This window comes from Diadema antillarum, unplaced genomic scaffold, assembly GCF_040938485.1.
Source record: "Diadema antillarum isolate AM-2024a unplaced genomic scaffold, OU_Dant_1.0 seq00000106_RagTag, whole genome shotgun sequence".
Taxonomy (NCBI): domain Eukaryota; kingdom Metazoa; phylum Echinodermata; class Echinoidea; order Diadematoida; family Diadematidae; genus Diadema; species Diadema antillarum.
In genome coordinates this window covers 219,933-236,278 of record NW_027271192.1, presented here as the reverse complement: position 1 = coordinate 236,278, position 16,346 = coordinate 219,933, and the positions used below count along the sequence as shown (strand labels likewise).

At 37.5% G+C, this 16,346-nt stretch overlaps 1 protein-coding gene across 1 annotated transcript in view; it reads right to left on the bottom strand.

The window, feature by feature from the left end:
- The window catches only part of LOC139726961 (2-(trimethylamino)ethylphosphonate dioxygenase-like), a 69,141-nt gene that overhangs the window by 42,501 nt on the left and 10,294 nt on the right, over positions 1–16,346 (bottom strand). The window contains exons 6-8 of the mRNA XM_071637949.1: positions 14,849–14,973; positions 10,012–10,152; positions 6,550–6,610 (exon numbers count right to left, since the gene is read on the bottom strand). Coding sequence (XP_071494050.1) covers positions 6,550–6,610; positions 10,012–10,152; positions 14,849–14,973 — 327 coding nt within the window. The remainder of the gene's footprint in view (positions 1–6,549; positions 6,611–10,011; positions 10,153–14,848; positions 14,974–16,346) is intronic.

Genomic DNA, 16,346 nt, shown 5'->3' with positions numbered 1-16,346 from the left:
CATGGTCTCATACATTAAAAATCAGCAATCTTCAGGGGACAAAATTCTCTTTTTTTTCCCATATTTGGCAACATTGAAACAACATAAAGCATCAATGTTCATGTCAAAGAATGGAGACATTGTTTTGGATTACATCGAAAATTGTTTTGTCTCAGAACTCAAATCAGTATGAGTAACATTCAAATTTGAGTTTGGTTTTATGCTGATTGAGATATGAGGTTTTGACACCCCGGGAATGACATGCTGCACTTTGAAAAGTTTGAAGTGCCAGTCCACACCCTGTTCAAGTTGACAAGATACGATTTATAGTAAAATAAGCAAACAATACAGTACAAGCAGACATAATGGGTGGAAAGCAAACCAACAACCTCCCAACTACTAGACAAGCATCACATCCCCTAGACTACCAAGCTTCCGCCCAACAGTCAGTAATGGTTCTGATCCCTCGTAGCATCGAAGTCAATCTAAATTCTAAATCTGACATAACAACTTCTGAAATTATGAATTTCATTAGTTCTCACTGATTCAAATGCTCATCTGTTCATGGTTCATTGTTCCTACGCAAAAGCAGGATAGTCAGTGAAACAATGCCAAACATGTCTTCACGGTAGCTCCATGATCTCTTGGATTATTACATTAACAGTGATATTTGGGATTTAGTACTAAATTCAAACTATATTGTCGTAGCTGTCATACTGTTTTCAAATCTTTAGTTACTGAACAAACAGTGAAACTCTTCAATTTGGACTATCTTATGCTGAACCTCTATACATTCAATACTCTTGAACCAACACTGATGAAAAACCTGAATGATTTTGTTGAGGGTATGGGGGGTGGGGATGTAAACACATCCTGTGATATAACTAGAAATATCACTGAAGGTGATTAATACCCCCGCCCCGTGACGACAGTCTTACCCAAGGAATGATCTTTCCTTGATCTTCTGCCATTTAAATGCCGTTACCATGGCAACGCAGCTTCCGACACGTCCGAAAAATATGTCTTGCACGTCTTCCCACCAAGACTATTGTGTGTGCCACATTTCATAAGCTTTTGTCAAAAACTGACGAAGTAGTTCAATCCACAAGATCTTTCCTTGATCTTCCGCCATTAATATGCCGTTACCATGGCAACGCAGCTTCCGACACGTCCAAAAAATATGTCTTGCACATCTTCCCACCAAGACCAATGTGTGTGCCACATTTCATGAGCTTCAGTCGAATACAGAGGAAGTAGTTCAATCCGCAAGATCTTTCCTTGATCTTCTGCCATTTATATGCCGTTACCATGGCAACGCAGCTTCCGACACGTCCGAAAAATATGTCTTCCACATCTTCCCACCAAGATCAAGGTGTGTGCCACATTTCATAAGCTTTGGTCAAAAAACTGAGGAAGTGGTTAAATCCGCAAGATCTTTCCTTGATCTTCTGCTATTAATATGCCGTTACCATGGCAACGTACTTTCGGGTACTGTCAAAAAATGCGTCTTGCACATCTACAACCAAAGGCACACATCTGTACCAAGTTTCATGGAAATTGGGCAAAAAACTGAGGAAGTAGTTTGCAACACAAAATTTTCCATCATTTTGGCTCATAATATGTGAGCTGTTACCATGGCAACATACTTTTTGTCACTGTCAAGAAATGTGTCATGCTGACCTATATCCTAAGACAAACATTCAATATGAATTCCATGAGAATTGGAAGAACACTGATGAAGCAGTTTTGCCATGAAGCATTTTGCCCTATATTTTACCAATAACATGCCGTTACCATGGCAACGCACTTTTTGCCACTGCGGAAATATGTGTCTTGCACATTACCATATTCAGATGAACATCTGTACCTAATTTCATAAAAATTGATCAAAAACTGTGGGAGGAGTTCGCGACGCAAGATTTGTACCCATTTTTGCCCATAATATGCCGTTACCATGGCAACGTACTTTTGGGTACTGTCAAAAAATACGTCTTGCACATCTACAACCCAAGGCACACATCTGTGCCAAGTTTTATGGGAATCGGTTGAAAACTGAGGAAGTAGTTCGCGACGCAAGATTTGCAACGGACCGACCGCCCGACCGACCGCCCGACCGACCGCCCGACCGACCGCCCGACCGCCCGACCGTCCGCTGATTCCTATATACCCCCTTCAAACTTCGTTTGGCGGGGGTATAAAAAGGAACAGCCGACTATATGCTGCTCATATCGTGCATTTCCATCCATTTGAGTGGGTACCATATATAGTTTCTATCGCGATGGCTAAATCACCATCAATCATTCATTACAGAAGGTGTTACCAGCCGTTGTAAAGGCTGTCCATAACATCTGATGGTACATTGGGGACAGTCATAAAACTTACTCTACATATATCACACATCTAGTGTGTCACGGCCTTGCGAGCAAAGCACTTTTAAACGTATTACACTCATCTCCGTACTCAAACCCGCATCTTTATTACATGGTCATTTGCAGCCTTATGTTCAGTAGCGAAACCAGAAGTAGGGCCTAACCTACCTTTTACTTTTGTAAGGATAGCACACTGCTCACTGTTTTCATCACCAACAAGATCCGATAAAAGGGAATGCTTCAGTGATACTGTATACACCACATATTCTGTGAGGTTTTTATCTTTGCAAATTTTGCCAGCTTTGTATTTTTTGGCAAATTCAGCAACACACACAAAAAAATAACTCTAATCCAAACACGAATGCAGCATGAATGCATACATGTACTGGAACACAGTGTGCAGTATATGAACAAAGTAGATGATAATTTCCGTACTCCACCATTGAGAATTTAACAACTCGCTCTATTGTTGAGAAAATTAGACTCGCTAAACATATGGTACATACAGTACACAGAGGGGAAAAAAGGAAATGACCTCAATTTTGAGAGAGTTATAATATGAATAATCTAAAAGTCATTAAAAGAGGTGTAAATGGTCAAAATTTAACCTGTTTCCTGAAGGCAATCCTAACATAGTGACAAATTTATAACAGCATGGCAAAATCATCCTACTTGGGAAAGATACACATATAGTGGTTGACTTCACATATATGCAAATTAAATGACCAAGAATGATCCTCATGTATATGTACTGTGGATGCTATATGTATGTCATATATATATATAATATATATATATATATATATATATATATATATATATATATATATATATATATATATATATATATATATACATATATATATAAATATATGTATTTATACATATTTCGTGAATCTTTGCCCTTGCAAAATTTTTGAAATTAAATTGCACGCGAACATTTCTGGTTTTACAGTATAGAGCGTTTAATTCATACTACATGTTAACCTACACACACATGCATACAAACAAACATACTTCTTTCTTCCTTCTTTTGAGGATGGGGGATTTTCTTTGCTTCTGACCAAAGTGGTTGTTTCACTTCCTGATGTAGCCTCTGACAGTCTCAAATGGGCTGAACTGAGTGTTGCATACTTGACTGGGAATCCCAACAGAATATAATCAGGGAGGAACGTGTCCGACTGATCTGACCACTGGTTTGAATGGTCTAACCACAGATCATGTTTCAACGAGACGTTGACAGCCAGTGGCAATACTGTGGTATCGCATCCGGTTTCTCACAGAAGTCATCTAGTTTGTCTTAAGTCCAGACCCATTCCTTGTGGGTACTGACTAATTTATTGTGTAGAGAATGCCTCAAAACAACGTAATTGTTATATGAGTCAGCTATGCATTGTGGACATTCATCTCTGCTCACAAATAATCTGTGCAACATTAGAGTTGATAATTGTAGAAAAACAGTGCTGCAAGGGAGATCAGGTTCTATTTGCCTACTCCACTATGTTAATTACTTCTGCATCACCACTAGGAAATATTTTGTTGTCATTTACACCATCTTTTTCCAAGAATACATTCCCACAGTCAGAGGAAATGACCAGTGTATAATACAGGAAGCCCTTTTAAGGTTTCATTTTAAAGGGATGGTATTGATTTGGCTGAGATGGGGATTCAGGTTTTAATTTTTTGCGAGGTAATTAGAAATCATTTACCAGGTTTATGAAATATCAAAGAGCACACAATTTTACAAAGAATTAAAAGTTATCACAATATTTTTGATGAAAATCACTTCTGAAATGGCTGAGATATCAAAAAACAAAGAGGTCCTATTGGAACCTCTGAACACTTCTATAGAAAAAAAAAACAACAAAAAACCAGCAAACAATAATCCACTGTGGTTGCAGTTAAGGTTACAAGCAAACCTACAGTATACATGTGCAGTACCTAACAATGCAATACAAAAAAAAAAATAATAAAAATGTAACCACAATATTTCCACAATGACAGAACAAAATTTGTAGGGTGAACATGAAGCAATTGCGTTGGCATATTTTTTTACAGTCATCTAAGTGACAGTCTGGCATGTTTTCAAGTTGTGTTTTGTGAAAAATGCAGAGTGACAAATGACATTTATTCTTTGTATGAGACAAAACATTGATAAATGCCGGGAGCTTTCAACGTGTGTCTCTGTTCATTGTTTACTGTTCAAAGAGATCACTCTGTGCCTGTCTACACCCCTTTTTGTATTTTGCTTTTTATTTTTTTGTGTTTCTATTTCAAGACAAGGCATGATGACACACTACTGGAACCCCCAAATACTGTAAATGCTGTTATTTTTGTGTACAGATATTTTCACAAATGCGGTCACAGACATTTAAGCAAGATGATGTTTTCATGACTTGACACCAAGGCGCTTGCTCTGTCACTTTACTGTACATGGTGATGTTTTCATGTGTTTTTAATGATTCCAGAAATTCATGAAAATAAAACCCTCGTGAAAAAACAGCTTTTATGGTATATTAAACAATCATACCACTGACATAACTTGTGAAAATTCTTTTCATAGCATATTTGAAGTTTGTTATTGTTGATCTGGGGTTGCACGAACTATGATTCATTACGAATCTAAGTATTTTGCCCCAAAAAGTGAAACAAAAATAGAAAGATGAGCATTATGGTGATTCTTATGGACATCTCCCAAAAGTCTGTAAATATATCTTTCACTACTTTTTCTTTTGCTATTTAACAGGAAAATGTTAAAGAGGAGGATGCCTAGCTGGTTATGACATCCATGACTGTGATTAGGAATAATCTACTAATTATTGACTTTCAGTATGGTGTTTATATCGTTAATTGAATATACTCGAACATATAAAACACTATGAGATTCAAATCATCAGTGCTATGAGGAAGAAAAAAAAGAAGATGTAAAATATGAACATTGTTAGTGATCACCAACACAGAAAAGAAATTGACACAAAAGATTAAATGCTTAATCGTTTAAATCTTATAACTACATATCAACAGAGAACAACAATGGCAATCAATTTCATTTCTTCCTCTCATTAACTTTTTTGTTTTCCTGATTACCCGATCGTTGTTGTGTTCATACCAATCTTAGCCAAGTCGTAAAGTTTTGTCCTGTACAGCCTTTTCTCCAGCAGTTGTTTTGTTGTCTAGTCTTGTCATATGTTGTTCACGTCTATGATAGTAAGTGTATTTATCTGTGAATCTAATTCTCAGGTGGCCTTCCAGACTTCTTTCTCTTTTTTTTTCTCTCCTTTTGTATTTATGATGCTTCGATCTTTCCATTGATGTTATTATCCAAGAGGGGCCCACATTCTACAAGCTCTGTCTTTTTAGTGGGTCTCTCCATTTTTCGCACTTTAAAAGCAAAGTTATACATGTACTTTATTTCGGTCACTTCTGTTTTGTTTTACTATAATGTATAATTACTATAAGGTCCTCCTCAATTGTTTTACATTCTTTTCGATACATAAGGTTCTGTTTACCTTATTCTCTGTTGTCAAAAGAAGTGTAACTTATATGTTTTGTCGAAAAATGAAATAAACTTTGAATTGAAAGTGATTGCCCTGCATACACAACATGTTCGCACACACTTGCATTGCCGTAATATCTCAATATCCAGTACACATTTTCAGTCTGTTCTGTCACTAGCTGCACAGACATCAAGATAGCTGCCTGCTACCAAATGCTGCTATTTTGGGCCATCAAGACTCATGCACTGTCTCCTTACTCATACAACATTTGGTATGTTTCCTGTTTCCTGGACTTGCTAGTGGTCGTGCGAGCTTCGCTTTTTCAGATAAAACTGGCTTTTTAATTTCAACAAATTATACACATAACTGGCTTGCTTTTGGGATTTTTTTTTTTCAATCAATAGGGCAAGTACACATACATTTCCATATTTTTCATTTTTACTTGCCTAACCTATTTTCGTTCATTTCATTTCAATCTGTTTACTAAAGTTACTTTGAACACGGGCTTGAGTTACGTCAATTCAATTTCAATTCAATTCAATTCAACTTACCTTTCTATAACCCATGATAAATTTAAATCATGGGCTTCATCATTAAAGTGCAAAAATGATTTCACAGTATTGGGCCACGCACTCTATAGCAGCATTGCTTTCAAAATGATGGGGCCTTGCGTCACTGGGATTATTAACTTACGGCTCACTAACCTGATTATTTCTGTTCACGTTTATGTGGGGCCTCTGATAGATGTAAGCAGCTGGATTTGCTCTGTGGTAAGAAAAGAAAAAAAAATACAGAATTGAAGACGTCCTTCTTTCAAGCTTGGCATAGACTTTATTATGGCTGCTTACAGTATTAAAGGTGTTGCAACCCGAGTTGAGACATACTTGTATTTACCACAGGGAGCAGTGCAACAACTTTATTACAGCTGTTTACAATATTGAAGTATTGCAACCAGAGTTTTAGACATACTTAGCATAGTGAGCACTGCAACAGCTTTATTACATCCATTTACAGTATCAAAAGTATTGCAACCTGAGTTTAGATATACTTGGCATAGCAGGCACTGCAGATTTTATCCAGCTGTTAACAGTCACAAAAGGGGAAGTCCAGATGATTTGTTGTTATTAAATCAGCAGCTCCATATATAGATGTGTGGAATTTATTGTGGTCCTTGAGCAGATAAACCAATACTGTAAAAAATACCCGAAACAAATTACTCTGAACAAAGATGATGACAATGACATAGGAGGCTCACATTTTTCAGAAATGTAGCAGCGTAATTCCACTACAATATACTGCTTGCTTAATAAGTTCACCTGGGTAGAATTCATGTATGTGTTCTTCTTTTGTTTTGCTTCCTTGAACCCACACTCATGCATTCTTAAGGTGAATCTGCCATGTAATCATCCTTGCTCTTTGTGATTTGTTACAGATTTTAAAAGCATTCTTATTCCTCTCCCAATCACTAAAAATTCTGTAACTCTGTACTCAGTATAACCGATTATCGGTGTTCAAATGTAAAAGTCTGAAAATCATCCGGAGGTCTCCTTTAAAGGTGTTGCAACCAGAGCTGAGTTGACACCTAAGGGGTTTTTACACATGCAAATTTTTGCTTAGTTCCGTACCAACGGTGGGGCTAAGAGGGGGGCCTTAGCACCACCGTTGGTACCGGACTTTCCTTAGCCCACTTTCTGTTTACACTTGTTTTTGCGAAAGTGAGCTAGCCCAACCGATAGTCCCGTACTATCTAGCCCTGCAAAATAGCAGGGTTAGCAACGCAATTGCGGTGCCAAGCAAGCGAGTGTAAACAGAAGAAAAAAATAATCCGGGGCTAAGCGACGGAGACAAAGTCCGACCCCCCACTGACCAATCAGAAACAAGGTAATTAAGTGCTGCCGGTGCGTCCGTGTACTTGTACAGTGCACAGCGTAATCATGAATATTCATGTGGAAAATACGGGGCTAAGAAATATGAGTGTAAAAAGGTCAGTTTTCTCCTTAGCCCAGGACAAGAGCTTAGTACGGGATTTATTGGTGAGTGTAAAAAGCTGAAAAAATTGGTACGGGACCAACGATAGTCCTGGGTCAGTATATAAATCAGCATAAAAAGTATAAAAAGGGCTATATTAGACTAGGTAGACAAATGATGCATGTGAGAATGTCCTTCCTTTTTTAAATCTGTTGATCCAGCAAGGCAGGAAAGCAGTAACTTACAGATAAAGAACAACAAACAGTATGTGACCTTCCCATAGCAGTCAAATGACTTACAAAACCTTGGTCATTGGGGGGACAACAAAACATGATGAGGAAAGGAGAAGGATCAACTTTCATGAGAGAGATTTATCAATTCTGAAATTAACAACCTCTTTTTTTCTTTTCTTTTTTTTTGCTCAGAGAGAGTTACAAACATGAGTTTCAATGAATTAACTACGTGAATTCTTCAGGCAAGATCCAGATCATGGATAAACTTTCATGTAATTTTTAAAGCAGTTTGCTGAAATAAAAGAAATATATGTATATTTACATATACATGTTTCCATCAGAAGGTGAAGCCACTCATATTGGAATATGGGGGAGAGGAAGGAACTTATTTATTTGTCTATTTTTTTTTAAAGACAACCTTTTGGATGAGACATGAACAATGGACTGGTGCAAACCAGAAACAAGAGACCCAGGGGGTCTGGCCCTCACCAGAGAACCACAAGTTCATCTTGCACGCATTCTTGCAGACTATTACTGTATACGACGAATATTTTGCGAGGTTTTTATTTTCGCGTATTTTGCGAATCAGGTGCTATTCGCGAAAGTAATGACTTTGAACCCGATATGAATGTGACTCACACATATACAATTGTACATGTACATGTCCTTTCAGTATAGTACTCTACGATCGCGAATTTAACCACTAGTGAAATCGTCGGGAAGTAGCGATTCGCGAAGATTTAGACTCGCTAAATATATGGCATTACCTGATAACATATCAAACTTGGGGGTGGGGCAGCTTTGAGGGCCTCTAGTGGGGTATATGATGTCCATTTGTATATTCTATCACATCGGTTAAAATACCTTCCAAGTGCAGTGTATTTACAAAATTGTATTATGTAGCTTTAAAAAAAAGGGAAAGCTCAAAATGTAAAAAGTGCCCTGAAAAGTGGCCCGCCTGATCACTGGATCTACCACAAATAACATGGAAAGTGCATTAACTAATGTATTAAATCAGAATATTTCTAGTTTTAAACAAGACTCTTTTTTAAATAGATTCTCTAATAGGGGTTGCTGGGGTCCTTGTATTAATCGTTAACTCTATAGTGATAATGCCTGCCAAGTTTGGTGACAGATTTTAAATGTTTTCAAGAAAAAGAAAATGTGCAAATTAGACCCTAATTTGGTCTCCCATCCCCCCCCCCCCCCAAAAAAAAAAACCCACAAAAACAACAACAACTACAACAAGAACTGCCATGAACAGACTTGATACTGCAGTCACCAATATACTTACTTGTAACACAAACTTTGCTTATCACTTCTGGTTCTAAAGAAGATGATTTTTAAAGATTCTATAGTTTAGGAGCTTTGTCACTTGTAAAGGCAGAAGTAATAATATCAGAAATTTGACTTGAACATTAGCAGTCAGTGTTCTAGTTTTTACCAATTTCTGATATTCTTAGTCTTAGATCTTTCTTCTTACCTCTCACTTCTGCCAGTAATCAAAATCAAGCATGTTGTGTATATTTAGGCCAACTTGGGTAATCTCATACTGTTGCTTTTGGTGCAATGGTCATACAATGTCACTTCACACCTTTTCTACCTTCTCTTTTCAATCGCTGGCAATACCTGAACAAAGTTTTCATTATGCAACCAAGTAAAGAAATGAACTTGAATGGAAGTGAATTAACCTCAGTCTTGAGAACGTTTGGGTTGACTGGTAAAGCTTTAAGAAGAGACTTCCACTTAACAGGAAGTTTATGCAGACAAAAATTTGATTGTGACCTCCTTAGAAACCAAACAAAGTAAAATCCGACAGGTGGGATTGATCTACTTTTGTTTCTGTATGTGCTCCACTCCTTATGTAACTAGTTCTGTCCCCCCCCCCCCCCCCTCGATCTATATCTGCAAATAGTATTTTATGCCATCTTTGAGAAGCTAAATTCACCATGGTAACCAGCTCACCTCTCAAAGTGAAACTTCTTGAAAGTGGCAGGTACTCTGGTCAGCACCTCAAAGAGCTCTGGGTAGCGTTTCTGGAATTCCTCTGCGATGTAAAAGCTATCTTGAAAGATGCTGTCTCCCCCTGTCACAACGTCATCAAACCTGGTCAAAATTAAAAATCAATGCTACATGAAATAAGGATGTTCTTCACTCACAATTTAATGTTGTTGTTTTTTCCACAAAAAAAAACAAACTAAAAGCAAAAACAAAATCGGCAAAACAAAATCAAAACAGAAAGATGCAACACCAGTACACATTTAGAATATCAAGTTGGCACAACCAATGTAAGTGACAGAACCATGCAAGCTGCTGTATGATTGTCAATTAAATCGAAGATTTAAAGTTAAAAACAACATAAAAGAAGAAATGTCATACACAAAGGCAACATGATTTTTTTTTTTAATCTAAAAAAAAAGGCCACAAGAGAGGAATCTAGATATGCAGTTTACAAAAATAGCACACAAGAAAAAAATACAAAGAACTAGAAATATCACTGAAGGTGATTAATACCCCCGCCCCGTGACGACAGTCTTACCCAAGGAATGATCTTTCCTTGATCTTCTGCCATCTAAATGCCGTTACCATGGCAACGCAGCTTCCGACACGTCCGAAAAATATGTCTTGCACATCTTCCCACCAAGACTATTGTGTGTGCCACATTTCATAAGCTTTTGTCAAAAACTGAGGAAGTAGTTCAATCCACAAGATCTTTCCTTGATCTTCCGCCATTAATATGCCGTTACCATGGCAGCGCAGCTTCCGACACGTCCAAAAAATATGTCTTGCACATCTTCCCACCAAGACCAATGTGTGTGCCACATTTCATGAGCTTCAGTCGAATACAGAGGAAGTAGTTCAATCCGCAAGATCTTTCCTTGATCTTCTGCCATTTATATGCCATTACCATGGCAACGCAGCTTCCGACACATCCGAAAAATATGTCTTCCACATCTTCCCACCAAGATCAAGGTGTGTGCCACATTTCATAAGCTTTGGTCAAAAAACTGAGGAAGTAGTTAAATCCGCAAGATCTTTCCTTGATCTTCTGCCATCAATATGCCGTTACCATGGCAACGTACTTTCGGGTACTGTCAAAAAATGCGTCTTGCACATCTACAACCAAAGGCACACATCTGTACCAAGTTTCATGGAAATTGGGCAAAAACTGAGGAAGTAGTTTGCAACACAAAATTTTCCATCATTTTGGCTCATAATATGTGAGCTGTTACCATGGCAACATACTTTTTGTCACTGTCAAGAAATGTGTCATGCTGACCTATATCCTAAGACAAACATTCAATATAAATTCCATGAGAATTGGAAGAACACTGATGAAGCAGTTTTGCCATGAAGCATTTTGACCTATATTTTACCAATAACATGCTGTTACCATGGCAACGCACTTTTTGCCACTGCGGAAATATGTGTCTTGCACATTAACATATTCAGATGAACATCTGTACCTAATTTCATAAAAATTGATCAAAAACTGTGGGAGGAGTTGGCGACGCAAGATTTGTACCCATTTTTGCCCATAATATGCCGTTACCATGGCAACTTACTTTTGGATACTGTCAAAAAATACGTCTTGCACATCTACAACCCAAGGCACACATCTGTGCCAAGTTTTATGGGAATCGGTTGAAAACTGAGGAAGTAGTTCGCGACGCAAGATTTGCAACGGACCGACCGCCCGACCGCCCGACCGACCGCCCGACCGTCCGCTGATTCCTATATACCCCCTTCAAACTTCGTTTGGCGGGGGTATAATAACAAGAGTGATTCAACAATAACCTAAAGGTAAAACATGGTTCTCAGAAGGGCTAAATATTCACCTTCCACCATTTGGAATTTGTTTGCAATATATCAAAATGGTCTCCCCAGAAACTTATCTGGCTGACGCGATTTGCCAGGATGAGTAGCTTTGGAGTATTTTGTGATCAAAAGTTATAAATAATTTGAATCAAAGCACCCGACTTTCATTCCTAATAAGCACCGTTCCCGTTACGTAGTGAGTGGGTAGGTAGAACATTATATAGATGACTGGCAAGGGAGGGAACATACCGAATGTTCCACCCAAAGGGTTTGAAATGCTTTTGAGGGAGGTTATAAGTCCCGAGACGAAGTCGAGGGACTTATAGCCTCCCGAAATAGCATTTCAAACCCTGAGGATGGAACGTTTGGTACATGTTCCCAACAACAAAAATCATCATCTGTTATTTTATATGGTTCAGTCAAATTTATCCTATCGATTGCGTGAAAACTATGATCGTTCAATCGTTTGGAATCGTTTGTCATTTGTTACGTGAAAATGTTTTCCCATGGGAGAACATTACAAAAATGTTCTGCCCATGGGTGAACATAACCAATGTGCCTCCATCACGTGACTGTGTTTAACCAATCACTAACCGGTATTTGACTAACCCATTTAATATTATGTGATGATCGATAGTGCCTTAGCAGTAGTATGTCCCAACAATCTGCATGTGATTCATTCTTGTCGAAAAGATTGATGGATACTATTTTAAGACCCTATTTGTGGTCAATCATAAAATACTACAATGTATGCAGTAACCACGATCAGATATGTTCTCTGATTGCGATACTGTTGCCGTACCTTTTTAACGGATATTTCTCACTTTCATCATAGCCCAACTGAAAACATGTTTAATGTCACAGCATATCTTACACATTTCTTATGCATGTGTCCATTTTTGAGCAAAGATTGACAAGTTTTTTCAGGTGCAAGGAAATTATGTTTTATCTTTAACCTGTTGATGATTAGTCCTTGTACTCGGACAGGTGTCTAAATGCATGTTTTAGCAAAATAAAAACCCAGTAGTGGTGGGATTCAAAGGTGGCCCAATTCATTTGCTGCCCACTGGAGTACATTCAAAACCACAAATAGTAGTGGTTAAAAAAAGCGAATGTGGACATTGAAGCGTATGCTCATCAGAAACGGTCGACTCCAGTTGAGATTCTTTGGCTGTGTGTGCTTACATACAGATCAGTGAGAAAGCTGTACACATTTCACTACGGGGATTCTTGAATATATCCGAGCCGGACCAGCCTTTCCATTCCCATGGTTATCCCCACCCTACGAAGTCTTTAAAGGACAAGTCCACCTTCATAGACATGTGGATTGAGTGAATGCAGCAATATTAGTAGAACACATCAGTGAAAGTTTGGGGAAAATCGGACAATGCATTCAAAAGTTACAGATTTTTAAAGTATCTGCGCAGTCACTGCTGGATGAGAAGACTACTTAAGTGTGTGTGATGTCACATGCATAGAACGATATAAGGAAGATATAACGAGAATTTCACAAAATTTTATTTTTTGAAAGAAGTTCACATTTCCTAGACCTGTCACTGACGTATGTTAAGGATAACATTATTCCCCCTGCCTTCTGAAAGAGGCAAGTCAAGTGTTCTTCTATTACGCAAGAAACATGAAAAAATTTTCTTCATAGTTTCTTTATATCGTTCTAGGCATGTGACATCACAATCTGGTAGTCGTCTTCTCATCCAGCAGTGACTGAGCAGAAACTTCAAAAATTTATAACTTTTGAACGGATTGTCCGTATTTCTGCATTCACTCAATCCACATGTCTACGAAGGTGGACATGTCCCTTGACCCTAACCAGGCTGGGCTTTTTGGGCTGTTCTGTAGCCAGGGGAGGGTAGATTCAACCCCCCCCCCCCCCTCGAGATCTCAGCTGTCGATTGCGCAATCACCATGAAAATTCGCATATACATTACCTGTGGTTTAATCTACCAAGCTTAAAAGAAAAAATCAAAATTTTCATTGTTTATATTTTATATTAATTAATATGTGTGAAATCATAAATTTTGCTCTAATTCAGAAAATAAAACTAATAGCATCCTATTTTTGGTGATGTTATTCTTTGAAGCATTCCTAACAATGTATTTGAAAAAAAAAAATTCTTATGTATTCTATTGTTTTATGAAATTTTGATGTATTTCTTTGTTTTTTAACTTTCTGGGTTTTTTTTCATTTTTTTTCCACAAAATTTATTACAGAACCTATTCTACGCATAATTATGCAAAAATCAATTGATTTCAGCCATTGAAAGTTAAAGTAATAACATCTTTTTGAAAAAGGTGAGAAAACTCTATTTACACAAAATCACATTTTTGAGCCTTTTTTTTGTCTGACAAGCATATGTATAAAAGGTCATGTAGCATCGCAATGGTATGTCCAATTTTTGCGAAAGTCAGCGAGCAGCTTGGTCAAAAAATCTCATGCAGCGTAATGGTCGTGGAAAATGTCGAGGGGGGGGGGGTTGAATCAACCCCCCCATCCCAGCTGTTTTAGGGTTAAGTGGCTTCAGGAGAGCGAAGTACAGTTGAACCTCTCGTATTCGGACAAGTCGGGACCGGGGTTCATCTGGATAAGGGATTTGGCCGGATACGGGAGACTCAATGCTTTAAAAATGTACATATACATACACATGTACTGATGTAGCCCATTGTAGTACCACATGTAGTAATGTGTATACTGCAACCTTTTCATTGTTACATTTGGGGATGTTTGGGGATGTTGAAATGTCTGAAGGTAAGCAATTTGGAAGGAAATTTGATGTAATGTATGTTAATCATATTGGAAGTAATATGTAATTCATGTGTGTTTGGGTAGGAGTTCTCAAGGAGTTGGGAATCCCCCTTTCCTCCCGTAATTATTTTTTAAAAATCACGGCGAGTGCGTCCGTATAATAGAGAGATCCGGATAAAGGGAGGACGGATAATAGAGGTTCAACTGTAAGTGAATTTCTTACTGCAAGCAATGGAGCAGCTGCAAACCCGGTGGGGACTCATAGTAGGCCAGGTCTAGGTGGAGGTCAAGGCCCACAGAGGTGTACGCAGCATTGATGGGCTGGGGATCAGCCTTCACAGAAAAGCTCTAGTACACACATACAGTCAGACAAGAGACAGACAGACAGACAGCAAAAGGTGATGAGACATTCTCAGATAAATGCATAACTTATGCCAGTATGATCAAGCTCCAAAGATGACATGTTTACTCACATTTTATTGATATCGCTGAAACTCACTCTCTATAGTTATTTTTTTTTACTGACCCATAGGAGAATAAAAAAGTGAAATGAGAAACATATAGATGACTGAAGATAATCTCAGGGAAATATTATAAAACTTAACAAATAGTTCAACTTTCACTGTGTTTTTTACACAGATTAGCACTGTTTGGAAGGCAACTGTCAACTGGTAACTGTAAATAGATATTACATAATTCTCCCCCCCCCCCTCCATCACTCCTATGCGACTATGGCCTTCCTGTAGGACTGACAAATTGTTATGCCCATTCGAACCTTCTTTCTTATGGAAGGTAAAGTTTGTGGGTGCTGACCCAAATGTTATGGGAATGATAAAACTGGCAAGAATGTTACAGATACATGAATAGCGTTTCAATAAGGTGTCAAATGAGAATAACACGTAGTCTCAGGATTTAGTTGCTCAAAACGAATTCAAAATCATATCTCAGTTGAGGATATTGACATTTCATTTGTTAAATTTTATGGGGTAGGAGTTGTAGTACTGCTCACATTGTTGTAATCACATACAGTGTACAATATGGTATGGATACTTTAATTTTAATACTGGGTATATGGGATTCTGTTTAAAAAAAAATCATTATTATGCCAAATTGGGTAGGGATACAAATGGAAATGTGTTTCAACATGACAGTATATCATGAAAAGCGTAGAGTATCTTGATTATTATTTCTCATGCAATATTCAGCTAATGCATAACCTTTTCAAACTAATTCACTTCATGATGTATGGCACCTTTACATTTACTTCACACAAATATGCATACTTTGAACAAGTTTTGTTGAATTTATGCTGAGCTACTTGGCTGCTGTCAACAGCTTTGAATTTAGCCTTTTGGACCCAAGGCCTACACATTTCTTCCCTTTCATAGGTGTTTGTTTTGGCAAAGGATCGTTGTTATATTGAGCCATGTCATAATGCATTTGCGAAAATGCAGTTGTAGCGCAGCAATGTGTTGATTCTGTTTTGAGAGAGAAAGGTATTACTACTCCTACCAACAATAATGATAATAATAATGATAATAATAATAATGACAATAATAACAATCATCATCATAATAATCATAATAATAATAATAATAATAATAATAATAATAATAATAATAATAATGATAATAATAATAATAAAAATAATAATAGTAATAATAATAATAACAATAGTAATAGTAATAATAATAATAATAATAATGATGGTGATAATAATT